This window comes from Chiloscyllium plagiosum, unplaced genomic scaffold (genome assembly GCF_037043375.1).
Source record: "Chiloscyllium plagiosum isolate Xiang-an unplaced genomic scaffold, Cpla_swu_hap1 HiC_scaffold_3, whole genome shotgun sequence".
NCBI classification, from domain to species: Eukaryota; Metazoa; Chordata; class Chondrichthyes; order Orectolobiformes; family Hemiscylliidae; genus Chiloscyllium; species Chiloscyllium plagiosum.
In genome coordinates, this window is record NW_028270141.1 from 130960683 (window position 1) to 130983561 (window position 22879).

Here is a 22879-nt window from a genome sequence, read left to right on the forward strand (position 1 = left end):
ATATCTCTATATGGACACCCCTCAACCTTCTACTCTCCAGGATAAAAGGTCCCAACCTATCCAGCCGCTCCTTATAACTCAAGCCCTCCATTTCCAACAACATCCTGGTAAATCTTTTTAAACCCTCTCCTATTTAATAATATTCTTCCTATAGTAGTGCGACCAGAGCTGTACACAATGCTCCAAAAGTAGCCTCACGACGTACTGTACAACCTCAACATGACATCCCAACTCCTACACTCAAAGATCCGAGCAATGAAGGCAAGTGTGTTATAAACGCCTTCTTAACCGCCCTGTCTACCTGTCACACAACTTTCAAGGAACTATGTACCTGAACCCGCAGGTCTCTCTGTTCGCCAACACTTAGAGTCATAGAGTCATAGAGATGTACAGCACAGAAACAGACCCTTCGGTCCATCCCGTCCATGCCGACCAGATATCCCAACCCAATCTAGTCCCACCTGCCAGCACCCGGCCCATATCCCTCCAAATCCTTCCTATTCATATACCCATCCAAATGCCTCATAAATGTTGCAATTGTACCAGCCTCCACCACTTCCTCTGGCAGCTCATTCCATACATGTACCACCCTCTACGTGAGAAAGTTGCCCCATAGGTCTCTTTTATATCTTTCCACTCTCATCCTAAACCTATGCCCTCTGGTTCTGGACTGCCCTACCCCAGGGAAAAGACTTTGTCCATTTACTCTATCCATGCCCCTCATGATTTTATAAACCTCTATAAGGTCACCCCTCAGCCTCCGACGCTCCAGGGAAAACAGCCCTAGCCTAGTCAACCTCTCCCTATAGCTCACTTCCCAAGGTTCTACCATTAACTTTACAAGTCCTGCCATTGTTTGTTTTACCAAAATACAATACCTCATATTTATCCGAATTAAACTCCATCTACCACTCCTCAGCCCATTTGCCCAATTGATGAAGATCCGTTTGTAATCTTAGATAACCTTCTTCGCTGTCAACTGTGCCACCAATTTTGGTGTCACCATAAATTTACAAGCCATGCCTCCTAACTTCTCATCCAAATTGTTTATATAAATGACAAACAACAATATACACCAATCCCTGTGGAACACTGCTGGTTACAGGCCTCCAATCCGAAAAACAATCCTCCTCCAACGCCCTCTGACTCCTACCATCAAACCAATTTTGAATCCAATTGGAAAGCTCTCCCTGACTCCCATGTGATCTAACCAGTCTACCCCATATGGAACCTTGTCAAAGGCTTTACTAAAGTCTATATAGACAATATCCACCGCTCCTACCTCATCAATCCTTTTGGTTATGTACTCAAAACACTCAATTAAGTCTGTGAGACATGATTTCCCACGCACAAAGCCATGCTGACTATCCCGAATCAGTCCTTGCCTCTCTGACTGCATGTAAATCCTATCTGTCAGAATCTTTTCCAACAACTGACCCATGACTGATGTCAGACTCATGGGTCTGTAGTTCCCAGGATTCATCGTCCAGCCTTTCTTAAATAGAGTTATAGCATTATCCACCCTCCAGTCCTCTGGCACTAACCCATGGCTGTAGATGATATAAATTTCTCTGCAAGGGGCCCTGCAATTTCTTTCCTAACTCCCCCCAACATTCTGGGATACACTTGATCAGGCCCTAGAAATTTCTCCACTTGCTCCTCTGTAATGTCGGACTGTTTTCAAGATATCAATATTTCTTTCCCCTAGTTCCCTCGCCTTCAATGTCTTTTTCCACAGTAAAAGCTGATGCAAAATATTCATTTAGTATCTCTCCCAACTCCAGTGGTTCCACACATAGATGGCCTCATTCATCTTTAAGGGGCCTTAGTTTCTAATTTGCTCTTAATGTACTTGTGGAATCTCTGGATGATCCTTAACCTTATCTATCAAGGCTATCTGATATCCACTTTTTGCCATCTTGAATTCGCTCCTACACCTCTTATACTTTTCAAGAGATTCACTTGATCTCAGTTGTCTATGTCTAACATATACATCCTTCTTATTCTTGACCAGAGCCCCCTAAAAATCTTTATTCATCCATTGTTCCCCACTCCTATCAGACTTAACTTTCACTCGAACAGGCACATACTGTCTCTGAACTCTTGTTATCTCACTTTTGAAAGCCTCCCACTTGCCAGTCATCTACTTCAATCAATTGTTGAAAGTTCCTGTCTCTTACCATCAAAATTTGCCATATTCCAATTAAGAACTTTGACCTCATCCTCATCAATCTGCCAGCTGCAGATGATGCATCTGTCCACAACAGGAGCAGTTAGAGTGACCACCATACAGTCCTTCCGGAGAGTAAACCCTGCCCTCACATTGCGATTACCCTCCATTGTTTCGTGTGACACTATCACCGTGCGAAATGGGACAGATTTTAAACAGATCTAACAACTCAAGACTGGGATCCATGAGGCACAGTGGCCATCAACAGCAGCAGAATTGTACTCCAGTGCAATGTCTAACCTCATGCCGCAGTACATCCCCCACTCAAGTATTACCATCAAGCCAGGGGATCAACTGTAATTCAATGGATAATACGAGAGACTGTGCCAGAAGCAGCAACAGGCATACCCGAAAATGAGGTTTCAACCTGGTGAAGCTACATAATAGAAAATGGGAATGCCAAACAGCATGAGCAGCGAGTGATAGACAGATGTAAACAATGCCAGAACAAATGGATCAGATCTAAGCTCTGCAGATCTGCTTTGTCCAGTCATGAATGATGGTGGACAATTAAACAACTCACTGGAGGAGGAAGCTCCACAAGTATCCCCATCCTCAATGATGGAAGAGTCCAGCACTTCAGCGCAAAAGAGAAGGCTGAAGCATTCAAGGCAATCTGCATCCAGAAGCCCCAAGTGCATGATCCATCTTAGCATCCTCCAGTGGTCCCCAGCATCACAGATACCAGGCTTCAGTTAATTCAGTTCACTTCATGTGATATCAAGAAGTGGCTCAAGACACTGGATACTGCAAAGGCTACGGGCCCTGACAACATTCCAGCAATAACTTGTGCTCCGGAACTTGCTGCATCCCGAGCCAAGCTGATCCAATAAAGTTACTACACCCGAAAATGTGGAAAATTGCCCAGGCATGTCCTGTATATAAAAAGCAGGACAAATACAACCCGGCCAATCATCGCCCCATCAGTCTACTCTTGAACATCAGTAAAGTGATGGAAGGTGTCATCTGTTCAGCAATAACCTGCTCGGTGACGCCCAGTTTGGATTCCGTCAGGGCCACTCAGCTCATTACAGCTTTGGTTCAAACAAAGAGCTGAATTCCAGAGGCGGTGTGAGAGTGACAGGCCTTGACATTAAGGCTGCATTCCACCAAGTGTGGCATCAAGGAGCAAGGCTGGAATCAATGGGAATCAAGAGGCAAACTCTACTCATTAGATTTATACCTGGCACATAGGAAGATGGTTGTGGTTGTTGGAGGTCAGTCATCTCAGCTCCAGTCATCTCTGCAGGAGTTCCTCAGTGTAGTGTCCTAGGCCCAACCATCTTCAGCTGCTTCGTCAATGGCCTTCCCTCCATCACAAGGCTGGAAGTGGGGATGTTCATCAGTGGTGATTGCACAATGTTCAGCACCATTCACAACTCCTTAGATACTGAAGCAGACCAATGCCCAAATGCAACAAAATCGGCACAGTATCCAGGCTTGGGCTGGCAAATGGCAAGTAACATTCACACCACATGAATGCCAGGCCATGACCATCTCCAACAAGACAGAATCAAATCAATGCTCCATGATATTCAATTACATCACCATTGCTGGATCCCCCTCTTTCAACATCCTGGGGGTTACCATTAACCAGAAACTGAATTGGACTAGCTGTATATGTACTGCAGTTACAAGAGTAGATCAGATACTAGGTTTACTGCAGTGGGTAACTCACCTCCTGCCTCCCCAAAGCCTAAGCACAAATGGGACTAGATTAAGTTAGGATATCCAGTCAGCATGGACAAGTTGGACCAATGGGTCTGTTTCCGTGCTGTACATCTCTGTGACTGTATGACTCCAAGTCAGGAGTGTGATGGAATACTCCCAATTTAGGACCATTAAAAAATCAGAGCAGTAGACCATTCAGTCCACTGAATCTGTTCTGCTATTGTTTGATCTGATAATCCTTACTCCACTCTCCTGCCTTTTCCCTCGTTTACCTTACTTGTTAAAACTCTGACTGTTCCAACCTTGAATATCATGACCCAGCCTCCTTGGCCGTCTCTGGTAAAGAAGGCCTCAGTCTCACTGCCCTTTGAGAGAATAAAGTCTTCCTCATCTCTGTCTTAAATGGGTGACCCTCACTCTGAGTTTATGTCCTCTGGTCCTTGACTTGCTCAAAGTGGGTAACAACGTTTCCGCGTCTCATCTATCAATTCTGCTAAGAACCTTGTACATTTGAATAAGGTTGCCTGTCATTCTTCGAAACTCCAATAAGTACAGGCCCGACCAACTCAACCTCACTTCATAAGACAGTCCCTCTGGATGAGGAACAATCTATTGAACGTTCTCTGGACTGTCTCCAATGTCCTTCCTCAGTATGTCTTCCTTCGATAAAGGGCTGAAAACTGTTCAGAACATTCCCATTGTGGTCTAATTAGTTCCTGCTACTGCTTTAGCAAGGCCTCCTTTTTTTTGGTTAATTTCCTTTGAAATAAAGGCCAACATTCCATTTGCTTTCTTATTATCCACTGAAGATTAGTTTAGCTTAGCTTACTTACAGTGTGGAAACAGGCCCTTCGGCCCAACAAGTCCACACCGACCCGCCGAAGCGCAACCCACCCATACCCCTACATTTACCCCTTACCTAACACTACGGGCAATTTAGCATGGCCAATTCACCTGACCTGCACATCTTTGGAAACCGGAGCACCCGGAGGAAACCCACGCAGACACGGGGAGAACGTGCAAACTCCACACAGTCAGTCGCCTGAGGCGGGAATTGAACCCGGGCCTCTGGCCCTGTGAGGCAGCAGTACTAACCACTGTGCCACCGTGCCGCCCACGCAACTTGAAGGCTAGCTATTTAGTGATTTATGCATGCTCCCTTTATTCTGTAACTTTCTGCAGTCTTTCTCCATTTAAATAATATTCAGCTCCTCTATTCTTCTTGCCAAAGTGCAGAGCCTCACATTTTCCCACATCATATTCCATTTGCCAAGTTTTGGTCAACTGGCCCAACCTGTCTATATCCCACTTACCTGGATGAGTGCAGAACTAACAACAGAAAAGAAGTTTGACACCATCAGGACAAAGCAGCCCGCTTGATTGCCATCAACTCCACAGGCATCCATACACTCTACCATTGACGCTCAGTAGTAGTAGTGTGTACCATCTACAAGATGCACTGCAGAAATTCACCAATTAGGCAGAACCTTCCAAACCCATGACTGCTACCATTTCGAAGGACAAGGGAAGCAGATACCTGGGTACACCACCATCTCAATATTTCCTTGTAGCCACTCACCCATTCTGACTTCAAAACATATCGCCGTCCCTTCATTGTCGCTAAGTCAAAATCCTGGAATTCCCTCCCTAATGGCATTGTGGGTCTACCCTGAAGGAATTCAGGAAGGATGCTCACCACCACCTTCTCAGGGGCACATGAGGGTGGCAAATAAATACTGGCCCAGCCCTTGATGTACAAATCACATGATACAAATGAATTGACAGAAATATGATTTGGAGGTGCCAATGTTGGACTGGGATGTACAAAGTTAAACATCACACAACACCAGGTTATAGTCCAACAGGTTTATTTGGAAGCACTAGCTTTCGGAGCGCTGCTCCTTCATCAGGTGGTTTTCGAGTATAAGATCGTAGGACACAGAATTTATAGCAAAAGTTTACAGAGTGATGTAACTGAAATTATAAATTGAAAAAGACCTGGATTATTTGTTAAGTCTCTCATCTTTTAGAATGACCATGTTGGTTTCAGTTCTTTCATATGTAAGTTCCAGAACTTTCTAAAATTACATTCTCAAGTAAACTTTAACAGTATGTGCTATGTTGGCCCGGATAATGCATTGAAGGTGTGAGGTGCCCTGTGTGAGGCTGTCTGTGCCCCAATGTTCAGACTGATTCTAATCTAAAAAAAGGGATTTACAGAATTTAACATGGATTCATGCAGTTTTTGAGCAAAATAAAATGTAATTCTGCAAGTATAAATTCACCCAACACACATATATGTATATGTGTTCATGTGTGTGTGTGTGTAAAGGGGTATAAGTCTGTGAGAGTGTGCATGTGGGAGTGTATGTGTGAGCGTATGAGAGAGCTTCTGCATGAGTGTATGGGTCTGTGTGTGTGTGCATGTGTGTGTACCCATGGGGATGGCCTCAACCAGGGCCTTGAGTTTATGTCACACTACACCTGGACACCCCATTCTGGTCTGTTACCTGCCCTCGACCTCTTTATTTCCAACTGTTGCCGGGACATTGACCACCTGTCTACCCCCCTCCCCTATTCCAACCTCTCACCCTCACAACGCGCAGCCCTCCACTCCCTCTGCCCCAACCCTGACCTCACCATCAATCCAGTGGATGAAGGGGGTGCAGTGGTAGTTTGGCACACTGATCTCTACACCGCTGAAGCCAGACGCCAACTTGAAGACACCTCCTCCTACTGCCCGCTCGGCCATGACCTCACCCCCCATCACCAAACCATCATCTCTCAGACCATAAACAACCTTATTACCTCAGGAGATCTCCCACCCACAGCTTCCAACCACATAGTTTGGGAACCCTGTACTGCCGATTCTACCTCCTACCCAAGATCCACAAGCCTGACTACCCCGGCCGACCCATCGCCTCAGCCTCATCCTGCCCCACTGAATTCACCTCCACATACCGCGATACTGTCCTATTCCCCACCAGTCCAGGAGCTCCCACACATGTTCGGGACACCACCCATGCCCTCCACCTCCTCCAAGACTTTCATTTTCGTGGCCCCCAACGTCTCATCTTCACCATGGGCATCCAGTCGCTATATACTTCCACCCACCATGATCAGGGCCTCGAAGCCCTCCGTTTCTTCCCTCCCGACGTCCCCACCAGTACCCTTCCACTGACAATCTTATTTGTTTGGCTGAACTGGTCCTCACCCTCAACAATTTCTCCTTCGAATCCTCCCACTTCCTCCAAACGAAAGGGGTAGCCATAGGTACCCACATGGGCCCCAGTTATGTCTGTCTCTTTGTCGGCTACGGAGAACAGTCTGTCTTCTGGAGTTACACTGGTACCATTCCCCACCTTTTCCTCCACTACATTGATGACTGCATCGGCGCCACCTCATGCTCCTGCGAGGAGGTCGGATGTAAGTTGAATCAGGAGCTGAATTGGCCTGTCGCAAAGTTGTTACTACAGTTGTTATGGGGGATTTTTACATGCAGGTAGACTGGGAGAATCAGGATGGTATTGGACCTCAAGAAAGAGACTTTGTGGAGTGCCTCAGAGATGGATTCTTTGAACAGCTGGTGCTGGAGCCAACCAGGGAGAAGGCAATTCTGGATCTGGTATTGTGTAACGAACCAGAATTGGTCAGAGACCTCGAAGTGAAGGAGCCATTGGGAAGTAGTGACCATAATACATTAAGCTTCAATCTGCAATTTGAGAGGGAGAGGGTACAGTCGGAAGTGACAGTACTACTGTTGAATAAAGGGAACTATAGAGTTATGAGGGAGGAGCCAAAGTTCAATGGTGCAAAACCTTAGCAGGGATGACCGTGGAGGAACAATGGCGGATATTTCTGTGTATAATGCAGAAGTTGCAGGATCAGTTCATTCCTAAAAGGAAGAAAGATCCCAGGAGGAGGCATGGGCGGCCGTGGCTGACGAGGGAAGTTAAGAAACATATAAAATTAAAAAAGAAAAAGTATAACATAGCAAAGATAAGTGGGAAAACTGAGGACTGGGAAGCCTTTAAAGAGCAACAGAGGATTACTAAGAAGGAAATACGCAGAGGAAAAAAGAGGTACGAAGGTAAACTGGCCAATAATATAAAGGAGGATAGTAAAAGCATTTTTAAGTATGTGCAAGGCAAAAAAATGGTTAGGACTAAAATTGGGCCCTTGAAGACAGAAACAGTGGAATATATTACGGGGAACAAAGAAATGGCAGAAGAATTAAATGGGTATTTCACATCTGTGTTCACTGGGGAAGACACAAACAATCTCCCTGAGGTAACAGTGGCTGAAGGGTCTGAACTTAAGGGAATTTATATTTGCTAGGATTTGGTGTTGGAGAGACTGTTAGGTCTGAAGGTTGATAAGTCTCTGGAGCCCGATTGTCTAGATCCCAGGGTACTGAAGAAGGTGGCTTGAGAAATCGTGGATGCGTTGGTGATTATTTTCCAGAGTTCGATAGATTCGGGATCAGTTCCTATGGATTGGAGGGTGGCTAATGTTATACCACTTTTTAAGAAAGGTGGGAGAGAGAAAGCAGGAAATTGTAGACCAGTTAGTCTGACCTCAGTGGTGGGAAAGATGCTGGAGTCTATTATAAAGGATGAAATTACGGCACATCTGGATAGTAGTAACAGGATAGGACAGAGTCAGCATGGATTTATGAAGGGGAAATCATGCTTGACTAATCTTCTTGAATTTTTTGAGGATGTAACTCTGAAGAAGGATGAGGGAGATCCAGTAGATGTAGTGTACCTGGACTTTCAGAAAGCTTTTGATAAAGTCCCACATAGGAGGTTAGTGAGTAAAATTATGGTGCATGGTATTGGAGGCAAAGTACTAGATTGGATTGAAAATTGGTTGGCTGATAGGAATCAAAGGGTAGTGATAAACGGCTCCATTTCGGAATGGCAGGCAGTGACCAGTGGGGTTCCGCAGGGATCAGTGCTGGGACCGCAGCTTTTTACAATATATGTTAATGATATAGAAGATGGTATCAGCAATAACATTAGCAAATTTTCTGATGATACAAAGCTGGGTGGCAGGGTGAAGTGTGATGATTACAGGATGACCTGGACAAATTAGGTGAGTGGGCAGATGCATGGCAGATGCGGTTTAATGTGGATAAATGTATGGTTATCCACTTTGGTGGCAAGAACAGGAAGGCAGATTACTACCTCAATGGAATCAATTTAGGTAAAGGGGCAGTACAAAGAGATCTGGGTGTTCTTGTACACCAGTCAATGAAGGCAAGCATGCAGGTACAGCAAGTAGTGAAGAAGGCTAACAGCATGCTGGCCTTCATCACAAGAGGAATTGAGTATAGAACCAAAGAGGTTCTTCTGCAGCTGTACAGGGCCCTGGTGAACCACACCTGGAGTACTGTGTGCAGTTCTGGTCTCCAAATTTGAGGAAAGACATTCTGGCTATTGAGGGAGTGCAGCGTAGGTTCACGAGGTCAATTCCTGGAATGGCGGGATTACCTTACACTGAAAGACTGAAGCGACTGGGCTTGTATACCCTTAAGTTTAGAAGACTGAGAGGGGATCTGATTGAGACATATAAGATTATGTAAGGATTAGACACTCTGGCAGCAGGAAACATGTTTCCGCTGATGGGTGAGTGCCAAACCAGAGGACACAGCTTAAAAATACGGGGTAGACCATTTAGGACAGAGATGAGGAGAAACTTCTTCACCCAGAGAGTGGTGGCTGTGTGGAATGCTCTGCCCCAGAGGGCAGTGGAGGCCCAGTCTCTGGATTCATTTAAGAAAGAGTTGGATAGAGCTCTCAAAGATAGTGGAATCAAGAGTTATGGAGATAAGGCAGGAAGAGGATAATGATTAGGAATGATCAGCCATGATCATATTGAATGGTGGTGCAGGCTCGAAGGACTGAATGGCCTACTCCTGCTCCTATTGTCTATTATCTATTTCATCACTTTCATCAACACATTCCACCCTGACCTTAAATTCACCTGGACCATCTCTGATACCTCTCTCCCCTCCCTGAACCTCTCCATCTCCATCAACGGTGACCAACTCAATACTGACATCTTCTACAAACCTACTGACTGCTACCTGGATTACACCTCCTCCCATCCTGCCTCCTGTAAAAATGTTATCCCTTATTCCAAATTCCTCTGCATCTGTCGCATCTGCTCCCAGGAGGACCAGTTCCACCACAGAACACACCAGATGGCCTCCATCTTTAAATACCGCAATTTCCCCTTCCACGTGGTTGATGATGCCCTCCAGCTCATCTCATCCACTTGCTGCACCTCCACCCTCGAACCCCACCCGTCCAACCACAACAAGGTCCTCACCTTCCACACAACCATCCTCCGTATACGTCGCATCATACTCCGCCATTTCCGTCACCTACAAACAGACCCCACCACCTCCCCACCCCTATCCGCTTTCCGTAAAGACCGTTCCCTCAGTGACTCCCTTGTCAGGTCCACACCCCCCACTAACCCATCCTCCCTTCCCAGCATCTTCCCCTGTCACCGCAGGAATTGCAAAACCTGCATCCACACCTCCCACCTCACCTCTGTCCAAGGCCCCACAGGAGCCTTCCACATCTATCACAGTTCCACCTGCACTTCCACACATGTCATTTACTGTATCTGTTGCTCCCAATGCAGTTTCTTCTACATTGGGGAGACAGGACGCCTACTCGCAGAACGCTTCAGAGAACACCTCCGGGACATGTGCACCAACCAACCCCACTGCCCTGTGACTGAACACTTCAACTCCCCCTCCCACTCGGTCGAGGACATGCAGGTCCTGGGCCACCTGCATCGCCACTCCCTCACGACCCGATACCTGGAGGAAGAACGCCTATCTTCCACCTTGGGACCCTCCACCCCAGGGAATCAATGTGGATTTCACCAGTTTCCTAATTTCCCCTTCCCCCACCTCACCCCAGTTCCAGACCCTCTAACTCAGCACTGCCCTCGTGAACTGTGCTACCTGTCCATCTTTCTTTCCACCCATCCACTCTATCCTCCCCTCTGACCTGTCACCATTACCCCAACCTCCATCCACCTATTGCACTATCTGCTACCTTACCCCTACCCCCATTTGTTTCACTACCCCCTAGGCTTCTAGCCTCATTCTTGATGAAGGGCTTATGCCCGAAATGTCGATTCTCCTGCTCCTCAGATGCTGCCTGACCTGCTGTGCTTTTCTAGCACCACACTCTCGACTCACACTACAGGTGACCCCACTGCACTACACACATACGCACAGACGCACACACTCACAGACAGACACGCACACACACACTCCTTGAGACACATACACACTCACGCAAACCCTCCCTTATACACAAGCTCTCTCTCATATGCTCACACATACACTCCCACACTCAAGTGCACTCTCTCACAAACTTATACCCCTTTACACTCACACTCTCTCACAGACACTCATATTTCCCCCGCACACACACAGGCACGCACATATAAATTTGTACTTGCAGAATTACATTTTATTTTGCTCAATAACTACATGAATCCATGTTAAATTCTGTAAATCCCTTTTTTAGATGAGAATCAGTCTGAACATTGGGGTACAGACAGCCTCAGACAGGGCACCTCACACCTTCAGTATATTATCTGGGTCAACATGGCATCTATTGTTAAAGTTCACTTGAGAATGCAACTTTTAAGGAAGTTCTGCTATTTGCATATGAAAGAACTGAAACCAACGCGGTCATTCTCGAAGCTGAGAGATTTAACAAATATTCCATGTCTTTTTCAGTATATAATTTCAGTTACATCAAACTGTAAACTTTTGCTATAAATTCCGTGTCTTACAATCTTATTCTCCACAACCACCTGATGAAGGAGCGTCGCTCCGAAAGCTAGTGCTTCCAAATAAACCTGTTGGACTATAACCTTGTGATTTTTAATTTTGACAGAAATAGTAATATTGGTGAATGCTAGAGAGTGTAGAAGTTGCTGGACTCTGATCTCTTCCTAGGACGAATTTAGAATTCTTAAAGATACAATTATTTCTCCCTTTCAGGAACATCACACTGTTGCACTATCTGATCATGATATTTGAAAAGAGCTACCCAGAGATCCTCACCATTCAGTTAGATTTACTTCATGTACCAGATGCCGCCAAAGTCAAGTAAGTAATACTGAAAGGCCTCTGGGTGTTGCTTTATGTTTCTGTCTGATGCTTTCCCCTCACAAGGGCCACCAGCTGTCATAGACTATGTGCCTTTGAGTCATCTGATTCAATTAAGTGCAACTTCACAGAATTAATGGGCCCATAATTCAACTCACCATTAAATTGTCAATTTTGCTTAGTCAGGACATAATGCTGGCTGCAGGGAGACATGGAAATATCACACCAATTGAAGGGGTGATTCTTCTGAGATTGGGATCAAGGTTGGGGGTTGTGAAAGAAGAGAGGAAGCCTTACAATTGTTCTTGCCACCGCATGACCTGGAAATGTGTGATATCAAAGGAGGCGTCAGACTAACACTACAGGGTTCTCCAAAGACCAGCTGCACAAAATCCAAATGGCCAAACTTCATAAAATAAAAACCCATCTGCCTCTGCCTGCTGTGTATAAAACCTCTGCACTGTGTTATTATGTTCAGGACATAATACAAATATCAATTCTTGTTGTAAAAGCTGTAAACATTTGGTTTTGAGCTGCCCAACCCCTCAGAATTGGCAATTAAATAAATTCCTTACAGCCTCTCCAGCTGAAACATTGTGACTGTAGTTTGACTTTGGGCAGTTGTATTACATGATGATTGTTGATCCTCCTGCCTATTCTACATTCTGCTAACCTCTGGAAGGCCGGATGACCGGGAGCTGTTTAGATTTTGACTCCCTTGCATTTTTCACCCAAAGTGAGCAACGTACCTGTTTTATTCTTTCTTAGATGTGAGTGGATTTGTTGTGAATTTCCAGAGTTTTGTCCAGCCACTTCCACAAAAAAAGGCCTAAGCATAGAATTTCCCAATTAAACTAACTTGGCGTTCATAAAGTTGGGAATGGGAATGGAAATGCAGGAGTGTTGATTTGAGGGTCGTGTCCATCATCCTTTGCTCACAGTTCTGAATTCTAGAAAGTTGCGATGCACGGGAAGAATCCAAGGGTGGGTTAGCTCAGTTGCTACCATTGTCTCCTCCGGATCAAATGATTATGAGTTAAATCCCACCTCAGTGAACTGAGCACAACACCAGGGATGGGACACTGGCTCAGGATCGGGAGTGTTGCACTGTTTCAGGTGCAGCCTTCTGACTGGGTGTTGCATTGGGAGAAGCGCTCCAATCTCCATCCTAAGGTAGGTGCACAATTTCCCAAGGGCCTCATCAAATTCTGTTTGGTGACCCAGCAACTCCTGAGTCAACTTGGACCGGGGTGGAGATAGGAAAACCTCATTAAGACAGCTTGGAATAAAGATGGCGGCCTCAGCTGGTTGACTTCATAACTCTCTAAGCTAAACCTCTTCTGTGGGAAAAAAAACCAAGCCTTAAAATATGCCGAGGAATGTTGAGGTTTCGTAAGATATTTGGGAATGTTTGCGATGTGAAATAGAGAATTCTGCATTCCTTTCTCCCAAGATTAATTAAGGAAAACAATGTGTTTCTTTCAACACAGCCTGGCCGAACTGGAGAAAGAAATAAACAATATTAAGAACGGTCTGAAGGCTTTGGAGGCTGTAAGTATCACCTACCCAGGCATGAGAGCAGTATTCCTGAATATCTGCAGAATTCCCCCAGTGTAAGGTCAGAGGAGAGCTGCCGGCTCATCCATTGATAAGCTGCTGTTTCTCCAGGAATTCCTCTGATCTCTCCCTGATGTTTCAGAGACAGGGAGAACATTGCAGAAGTTCAGGAGCAGTCTCTCAGTGGTACAGTTATAAATGCAGGAGCTGAGACCCTGTCCATTGAGGATACGCCCTTCATGTACCCACACGCGAGGCAGAGGGGATGCGAGCTTGCCTTCTCAGGTTCCTTTATGTTTCATTTTCCTTGGATGCCCTTGTTGAATTTTGAGTTCAATTATTAAAGCTGGGGACTGTATCATCCACTTTTGTGAAAACTAATCTGGTTCACATATGTCACCTCAGGGAGGAAATCGGCCATCCCTGTCTTCTCTAGCCTGCGCGTGACTCCAATTTCATAGGAATGTGGCTTGACCTTAATGCACCTCTGAAACGGCCCAATAAACCATCCCAGTTTAATGCTTATTCCAGAGTGATCTTGCTTCTGATGCTCATATCCCATAAAAGACTGTAGAAGTTAAACTGCAGGCTCATGGGGGGCCAGAAATTGGACCGAGTTGACTTTCACCTGCTGACTATTGAAGAACGTAATGTGAAAGATGGCCATTTGGCCCATTCTGCTGTTTAACAAAGTCATGGCTGAATACCTGCCAACACCTTTTAGAGGTATAAAGGTCTATAAAGTCATGGAGATGTACATGGATACATACCCTTCGGTCCAACTCGTTCATGCCGACCAGATATCCAAACTTAATCTAGTCCCATTTGCTAGCCTTTGGCCCATATCCCTCTAAACCCTTCATATTCATGTATGCATCCAAATGCCTTTTAAATATTGTAATTGTACCAGCCTCCACTGCTTCCTCTGGCAGCTCGTTCCATACACGCACCACCCTCTTTGTAGAAAGGTTGCCCCTTAGGTCCCTTTTAAATATTTTCCCTCTCACCTTAAACCTATGCCTTTTAGTTTTGGACTCCCCTACCCCAGGGAAAGGACTTATCCATGCCCCTCATGATTTTATAAACGTCTATAAGATCACCCCTCAACCTCCAATACTCCAGGGAGCCCCACCCTATTCAGCCTCTTCCCAGAGCTTAAACCCTCCAACCCTGCCAACATCCTTGTAGGTATTTTCTGAGCTCTTTTAAGTTTCACAACATTCTTCCTACAGCAGGGAGACCTGAAGAGCAAGCCGTATTCCAAAAGTGGCCTAACCAGTGTCTTGTAGAGAAGGGTATTTTGGGCATGTTGATATTAAGAAGGAGGAGATGTTGGTCATCTTGAAAAATTAAGGTAGAAAAGTCATCAGGGCCTGAAGTGATCTATCCCAGGATACTGATGGAGGCAAGGGAGGAGATTGCTGGGATCTTTGTATCCTCTTTGGAGAATTTTGTGGAACTCTTTAGCCACAGGAGGGGTCCCAGAAGACTAGAGAAGAGCCAGTGTTGTTCCTTTGCTTAAGAAGAGCAACGGGAATAATCCAGGAAATTATAGGCAGGTGTGCCTTCCATTATTGGTTGGGAAATTATTGGAGAAGTTTCTGAGGGATTCAGTTGGAGAAGAATGGACGTATTAGGGATTGACAGCACGGCTTTATACAGGGGAGGTCTTGCCTCATAAATTTATTTGAGGTTTTTGAGAAAGCGACAAAGATGATCGATGAGAGTAGGGCAGTGGATGTTGTCTACATAAACTTTACTAAAACATGTGACAAAATCCTTCATGGTTGGCTGGTCCAGAAAATTAAGTCATATGGGATCCATGGTGAGTGGTGCTGGAAAAACACAGCGGGTCAGGCAGCATCCAAGGAGCAGGAAAATCGATGTTTCGGGTAAGATCCCTTCAGGAATGGACCGAAACGTCAATTTTCCTGCTCCTCAGATGCTGTCTGACCTGGTGCTTTTCCAGTACTACTCTAACCTCGACTCTGATTTCCAGCATCTGCAGTCTTCACTTTTGCCTCCATGGTGAGTTATTTAGTTGCATACAAAATTTGCTTGGCCATGGAAGACAGTGGGTATTTGTGGAGGGTAGTTTTTTTACGACTAGAGGTCTTTGACCAATGTGTTCCACAATGATCAATGCTAGCACCTCTGTTTATAGTGTATATATCATATGTATATCAATGATGTGGATGAAAATATAGGAGGTCTGCTTTGTAAGTTTGCAGATGACATGAAAACTGGTGGAGTTGTGGATAGTGAGGAAGGTTGTCAAAGATACTGCAGGACATAGATCAATTGGAAAGTTGGGTGGTGAAGTCTAATCAGGTCAAACATTAAGAGATGGTGCATTTGGGAGGTCAAATGCAAGTGGAAAATACACAGTAAATGGCAGGACCCTTCGGAGCAATGATATACTGAGCTCTGTAAAAGTGGCAACACAAAAGGACAAGACATTGAAGAAGGTGAACGACACGCTTGTCTTCATTGGTTGAGACATGGAGTGTCAAAGTTGGCAAGTCATGCTGCAGCTGTGTAAAATCTTACATAGGCCACATTTGGAGTGTTGTGTGTAGTTCTGCTCGCCACACTACAGGAAGGATGTGGAGGCTTTGGAAAGGGTTCAAAAGAGGTTTCCCAGGTTGTGGCTTAGTTTGGAGGGTATTAACTGTAAGGAGAAGTTAGAGAAACTTTGATTATTCTTGTGAGAGCATCGAAGGCTAAGGCACAACATGACAGAAGTGTGTAAAATTATGAGAGGCCTGGAGAGGGTGGATAGTCAGAGTCCTTCTCTGGATATGTGAAACATTAGGGGCCATAGGTTTAAAATGAGAGGGGAAGGTGTAAGAGGGATGTGTGATGTAAGTTTCGTGCACAGAGGGTGACGCATGTCTGGAATGTGCTGTCAGGAGAGGTGGGAAAGCAGCTACAATAGCAACGTTTACGAGGCATTCAAACATACACATGACCAGGCAGGGAATCGAGGGATCCAGACCATGTACAGGCAGATGGGACTAGTTTCGAATGACACATGGTCACCACAGACATGATGGGCTGAAGGGCCTGATCCTGTGCTGTGCTGGTCTATGTTCTGTGGTGATTGACATGTTCTGGTCCGAAATGTTTTAAAATGGAGGTGCAGTGCGACCAGCATGTAATTTTTGTGTATCACTGGCTTCCCAGCGATCGCCTGCTTCTGTCTCAGTCATCCTCCTGGAGTCCATTGCCTCGCGCTTTGGCTGCCCAACAACAATGAGTGCTCCCCTCTCCGAGTGACCTCCTCCCAGACCAGTGCTCCCATGCCTGGTCAGCCATTCTCCTGTTTGAAGTTCCTGACCTGCTTCCCTCGACTTTGCTGCCTTCCTTCACTGACTGCAGGAGGGCCACTTAAATCTCTATCCTTTTGCTTCACCCTCTCTCTTTGCCCCTTCCCTTTCCTCTCTGCCTTCTTACCTACCTTTCCTCCTGAACCTAACGCACATAACGCTGTTTGCAAACCTGTGCGGAGCTTGTTGGAAATGTCTCGTCATCCCTGTTATTGTAACGAACTTCATCTGTGCTTTATGACTGACATTCCTCTTCAACAACGCAGCAACTCATTAACGTGCAGCATTTAACTTCCACTCTGAGGGCCCTGGATTGAATCCCAGAATGCAGTGTCCTTTGAACCTGTTAACTATCAATGAGAAGCCTTAGCCCATTTTCATTCTGGGGATGGGCTGTGAAGGAACTTCTAAACGGGGGAAAACAAAATCTCAGCAACAAAAGCTTGCATATTTTATGAAATATAGGAGGGAGGGGTGATAGAATTCATGTGCGGTTCAAGTCCTATTTGCTTGGCACGTGCCTAAGACCAGAATACTATCAGCATCTGTTTCTGCGTCTGTAGTCAGCGTTATGGAACATGTCCTGTTGATGTGCCTGATGCCCGATCAGTGTTTGTGAAGAGGGAGTTTATCAGAATGAGGGAGAAGAATGTGGAACTGTATCCCAGCCACTCTCATCACTGATGAGTCTCCCAGCTCGTATCCAGAGGGCATCAAGGAGTTGGGCAGGGGCAGCAGCTTAAATGACCTTCAGGTATCAGAATTAAACCTTCACCCTAATTTTTATTGAAGGCATTTCAAAGGACACCAATTCATCAAATGCCTGAGGTCCCAAACAACACTGCTGACATCAACAATCCACTTGCTCCATAGCTCCCTGCTGCAGACCTCCCTGTCTGGTCAAAACCCGTCACAGAAGTGGACAGTGGACATTTAAGCCCAGTCTCAATCTTTGACCTCAACTGCATTACCTGAGCCCTCTGTGTGCATCTCCCAGCTGTGAGATTCTCAAAGGTATTAAAACTGAAGCGGATTTTGTTGACCTGTTGTCGGCACCATCAGCTGCAACAATGGCCCAGAGGTTCACTGTCTATCCCTCCTCCCATTAGGCCACGACCTTGCTTCCAGAGCTGATCATGACACTTCGGGAAAGACCACGAGAATTCCCGAGCAAGTATGGGCAGAGATTTGCCAGAATAGTTCCAGGGATCAGGGATTTTAGCAACAGGATGAGGTTGGAGTTGTTCTCCTTGGAGCCAAAGGTGATTGCGGGGAGATTTGGCAGAGGGGTCTGTAAGATCATGAGAAAGTGGGGACCGCAGATGCTGGAGATCACAGTCAAAACGTGTGGCGCTGGAAAAGCACAGCAGGTCAGGCAGCAATCAAGGGGCAGGAGAATCAACATTTCGGACAGAAGCTGGAATATAAGGTTATAACTTATACATGTAGTTTGGCGTGCTGCCCCTTTAAAAGACCCTGGTCAAGTGACCCAGAGGAATTAATCTTGGGCCCAGTCAACAACCGTTGTGAAGATGTGAGCATCGTCAGTAAAGTGTTCTTTTTCAGATTTACCATTTGCCGACCTGGTGTGTAATTCTTGGTTCCAAAGGAAGCACCAACATAACCAAAACATGTTTGAATAAGATTTGGAGGTGCCGGTGTTGGATTGGGGTGAACAAAGGTAAAAATCACACAACAAAAGGTTATTGTCCAACAGGTTTATTTGGAGGCACTAGCTTTCAGAGCGCTGCTCCTTCATCAGGAGCAATGCTCCAAAAGCTAGTACTTCCAAATAATCCTGTTAGAAGATAACCCAGTGATGTGTGATTTTTAACTGTGTTTAGATAAGGCAGACAGAAAAAGCACTGTTCCCAATAGCTGATGTGGAAGGGTCAGGGACACAGATTTAAGTTTTTGAACAATAGATGCACAAGAGTGTGAGGAGGAATGTTTTCACACAGGAGTTAACAATGACCTGAAACCTGCTGCCTAGGAGGTTGAGGTGATAATGCATGATTTCAAAAGCAATTTGTAGGTTTGACTGGGGGAAGTAAATTTTACAGGACTGTGAAGATAGATTGGGAAATGGAAGTTCCCAGTCTATGTGGGCTTCACTGGCTAGGCCAGCACGTAGTTCCCATCAATAATTACTCTTAAAAAGGCAGTGTTGAGCTGTGTATTTGGACTGATGTAGTCTGTGTGATGCAGTTACACCCAAAGGGCAGTTAGCAAGGTATTTCCAGGATTATGACCCAGCAACAGTGAAGGAAAGGCGACGTAGTTCCTTGGCTGGATAGTAGGTGGCATGGATGGGAACCTGCAGGGAGTGGTGTCCCCGTATATCTACTGCCCTTGTCCTTGGGGAGGGTGGAGGTCCCAGGTTTGGAAGGTGCTCGTGAAGGAACTTTGCTGAGTCCATGCAGTGCACTTGTAGGTGGTATACACTGCTCCCATTGTATGTCAGCGGTGAAGGCAGTGGAAGCTAGTGGATGTTGCACCAGTCAAATGGGTTGCTTTGTCTTGGACGCGGTCACGTTTTGTGAGTGTTGTTGGAGCTGTCTGCATCCTGGCAAGTTAAGGGCCTTCCGATATCCTCCTGACTTGTACATTGACAATGGATACTTGGCAGTTCTTTAGTCTCCTCTGTTTCTCCACTCATTGTCCACACTTCCTCCTTTCAAAAGTCACTGGGGCTGGCTTACTATTGGAAAAGCTGCAACATAGGTTCAACCTAGGGCATCCACATTAAATTGCAATGGTACAGAACACACCGTCTGAAAGGCAGGTAGACACAGTAGCTTTCACAAAGCAATGAACTTGAATAACCTTTTTGGAAAAGGAATACTTTTGTGGCTACAGGGAAAGATCAGGGTTTGGATAGCCCCTTCATGGAGTTGGTACAAATATGAACAGTCCAGAAAGTGTCCTTTGTGCTAGAGGAGTCTTTGATTTCAAATCAGCTGAAGGTTTAGGCACCAGTTAGACTACCATTGAGACTCTCAGCCAACCATTCGAGTGAATTAATACTCGCCAAAACTTTTCCTTCCCGTTTACTGAAAGTCAAACATGCTTATGGAACATTTATAACTACCCTTGACCACAGGTTAAAATTGAAATTAACCTTGTGCGAGCTTTCTTTGTGCATTATTAAAAAATTCCTTCATAGATATTTAAGCTCAGGTACACGTTGTGCTTAGTTGATGCCAAAAGGATTAGCCTGATCCAACCTCCAGTTTCTCTGGACAACAGTGTTCGGCTTCTGACACTGTCAGCACAGTTCTCTCCAATGATTCCCAGTCCGGCCTGAAGCCACAGTTTTGCTTCCTCTCGCTGCAGATTAGCACACTGCCCCAGGGTGGTACCTGCTGCAATCTACATATGACCCACCACCCCCCAACAATGAACTGTTTAGATTCCAGATCTCCCAGCTCAAAGCAGATGGGCCAGATGCACACAGGATGTGTGCGGAATGGAAAGGCTGTGTGTGCAGACTTGGTGTACTGATCACTTGGCTTGATAAAGACTGATAGGCAGCAGATTCGAATTAGAACTCAATGCCAGGGCCTTAATACTCATCCTGATTTAATTGAGGAAATGAGAACGGTAAAGTGGGAATGTCCAGGCATAGATTCTAGTGAACAAATCCATTCATCACTAAGGAGCAGACTGGGTGGAATGAGGGCATGGTATCTGCCTTAAGAGGATGCCAATAATGATTAAGGACCCCATCCTTAATAATTATTGGACAGCAGTGCTGTTGGTGAGATGGCTATTTCAGTGGAAGGGGAAGAGTTCTGATTGTGAGGTTTTTTTGTTGGAAAGAGGCATCCCAGAAAGGATCTTGCTATTGCTAACTGACTGTTCTGTTCCCCTCTACCTCCTCCCAGGAACTGGAATACCAAAAGCGTCGGACACGGGACGGTGAAGACAAGTTTGTTCCCGTTATGAGCGACTTCATTACTGTCGCGAGCTTCAGCTTTTCAGAGATGGAGGATATGTTAGTCGAGGCGAAAGATAAGGTATGAGCAGCTGACCAGTCAATAAAATCAAGCGTCCTGTTTAATCTGCTTCCTGACACGTGCTCAGGGAAGAATTCCTTCTTAACTTCTGTTCAACAACTTTCACCCCATCTGTAGAGTTCACTTATTTCCTGTTCCTGTTGCCAGTCTTCTGAACATTGCTCACAATCGCAGGATTGTCCCAGCATAGAAGGAGGCCATTCAGTCCATCTTGTCTGCACTATCTCCCTGTTTGAGCAAACCACTTAGCGCCATTCCCTCTGTAACCCTGCTTGCTCTCTTCATATTGAAAACGCATCTCAACATGGCTCTTGAATTACACGATTGTTGTTGTTGTCAAGTAAGACTAATCTGAGAAGGATGTCATTGTGTGATGACGAACAAAAATGAGATGAATGTCACAATTCAGGTTTAGGTGCACATGTTTCTTTCAGAAAAGCACCGCCGTGTGCAGCAGGGTAAAGTGTGACTGACTGTGACAGCTCAAAGAGTGCATATACATTTATTTTCATTTCCACCTTAGTGTCTTCTGTCTACAGTTGGAACTAGGACGGCAGGAGTGGGTCAGCCCTCTTTGTTTTACCTCCTCACGGCAAGACCCTGCCTTGAGTCGGATTTGAGAATTCTCAGATAAGTCACGATCTAATTGAATGGTTGAGCAGTCTCAAGAGCCTGAATGGTCGACCTCTGCTCCTTGATTTATGGCTTTCTAGTCTAACAGTGGTCCCAACGGTGAGACACATTTTAATAGGATCCTGACGGACAGCCATTCCCTTTAACAGGATCCTGATGAGAAACTCTCGCTTTAACAGGAGCCTAATGGAGAGACTCTTTTTAACAGGAGCCTGACGGAGAGACTCCCTCTTTAACAGGAGCCTGATGGAGAGACTCTTCTTTAACAGGAGCCTGAAGGGGAGACTCTCTTTAGTAGGAGCCTGGCAGACAGACTCTCTCTTTAACAGGAGCCTGATAAAGTGACTCTGACAGGAACATAACCTCTTGAACAGAAATCTGGTGACAATCAGTGATGACTTTATCTTGTCCTCCGAAAGTACTGCAGGAGCCTTACTTGTACATATTGTTGTTTTTTAATAAGATTATGGATTTCAATTGAACAATATGAACCTTTACCATCATTATCAGATCTGGGATTTGTCTGGAGAATCTTCATTGGGGTAGTCTGAAGGATTGACTACTTTCTTGCCTCCCAGTGTGTCTTTCTTAAAAACATTCTGACAGACCTTTTTAAATATTAGCAGGAACTTGTATGAAGTTTTATATCAGACCTGAAGGAAACAAAGAGTGGATATCCCTGAGCCAGAAAAATAAAGTAGCTAGCAAAGACTAAATGGCCATTGTTGTCCCGAAAAGAATTAAATAAAATGCTACCATATGTTTAGGTAAATATGCATTAAGTGAATGCAGTTTGTTGGTTCACCACCCACTGTGCTCTGCAGATTTTTTTTAATGGGCTGACAAACCAGCCCGTTTTAATCTAAAAATAAAAAGCTCGCAGAATCTGTGGTTGCCATATTTTTGATTTTGTTCTGTGTTTGCACAATGTTTCCTGGCTGGGAAGCGATCTCTCTTTTCTTTTTTAAGCACTGGCTGGTTCCACAAGAGGTAGATGGCACAACAAGTGTATGAATGTTGCTTAAGTTTGTTTTTCCTTCCTCTTTGGGCACGTCACATCGCCGGACACGAAGCAATCGGTCTGCCTATTGAGTATTGCAAGATATTCTGCAGGATGGTCACTGCAGTCAGCAGAGCTGATTAACAGTAATAATTGGAGTAAGGTCAGCATAAGTTGGATTGACACAACTCATAAAATGCAGTGCCATACACATTTTTCTGAAAATGTTCTGACTCCAAGAAAGTGGGTGGCGTGTGCTTTTCGCAAGAACCCACCAGTGTTTTCTGGTTC

The 22879-nt window shown here is 45.3% G+C and overlaps 1 protein-coding gene across 5 annotated transcripts in view; it reads left to right on the forward strand.

Moving 5' to 3' along the window:
* daam2 (dishevelled associated activator of morphogenesis 2) overlaps window positions 1-22879 on the forward strand; it is a 342206-nt gene that overhangs the window by 257776 nt on the left and 61551 nt on the right. For all 5 annotated transcript variants that reach the window (XM_043687244.2, XM_043687248.2, XM_043687246.2 and 2 more), the window contains 3 exons: window positions 11943-12050; window positions 13541-13601; window positions 20824-20955. In XM_043687244.2, coding sequence (XP_043543179.2) covers window positions 11943-12050; window positions 13541-13601; window positions 20824-20955 — 301 coding nt within the window. The remainder of the gene's footprint in view (window positions 1-11942; window positions 12051-13540; window positions 13602-20823; window positions 20956-22879) is intronic.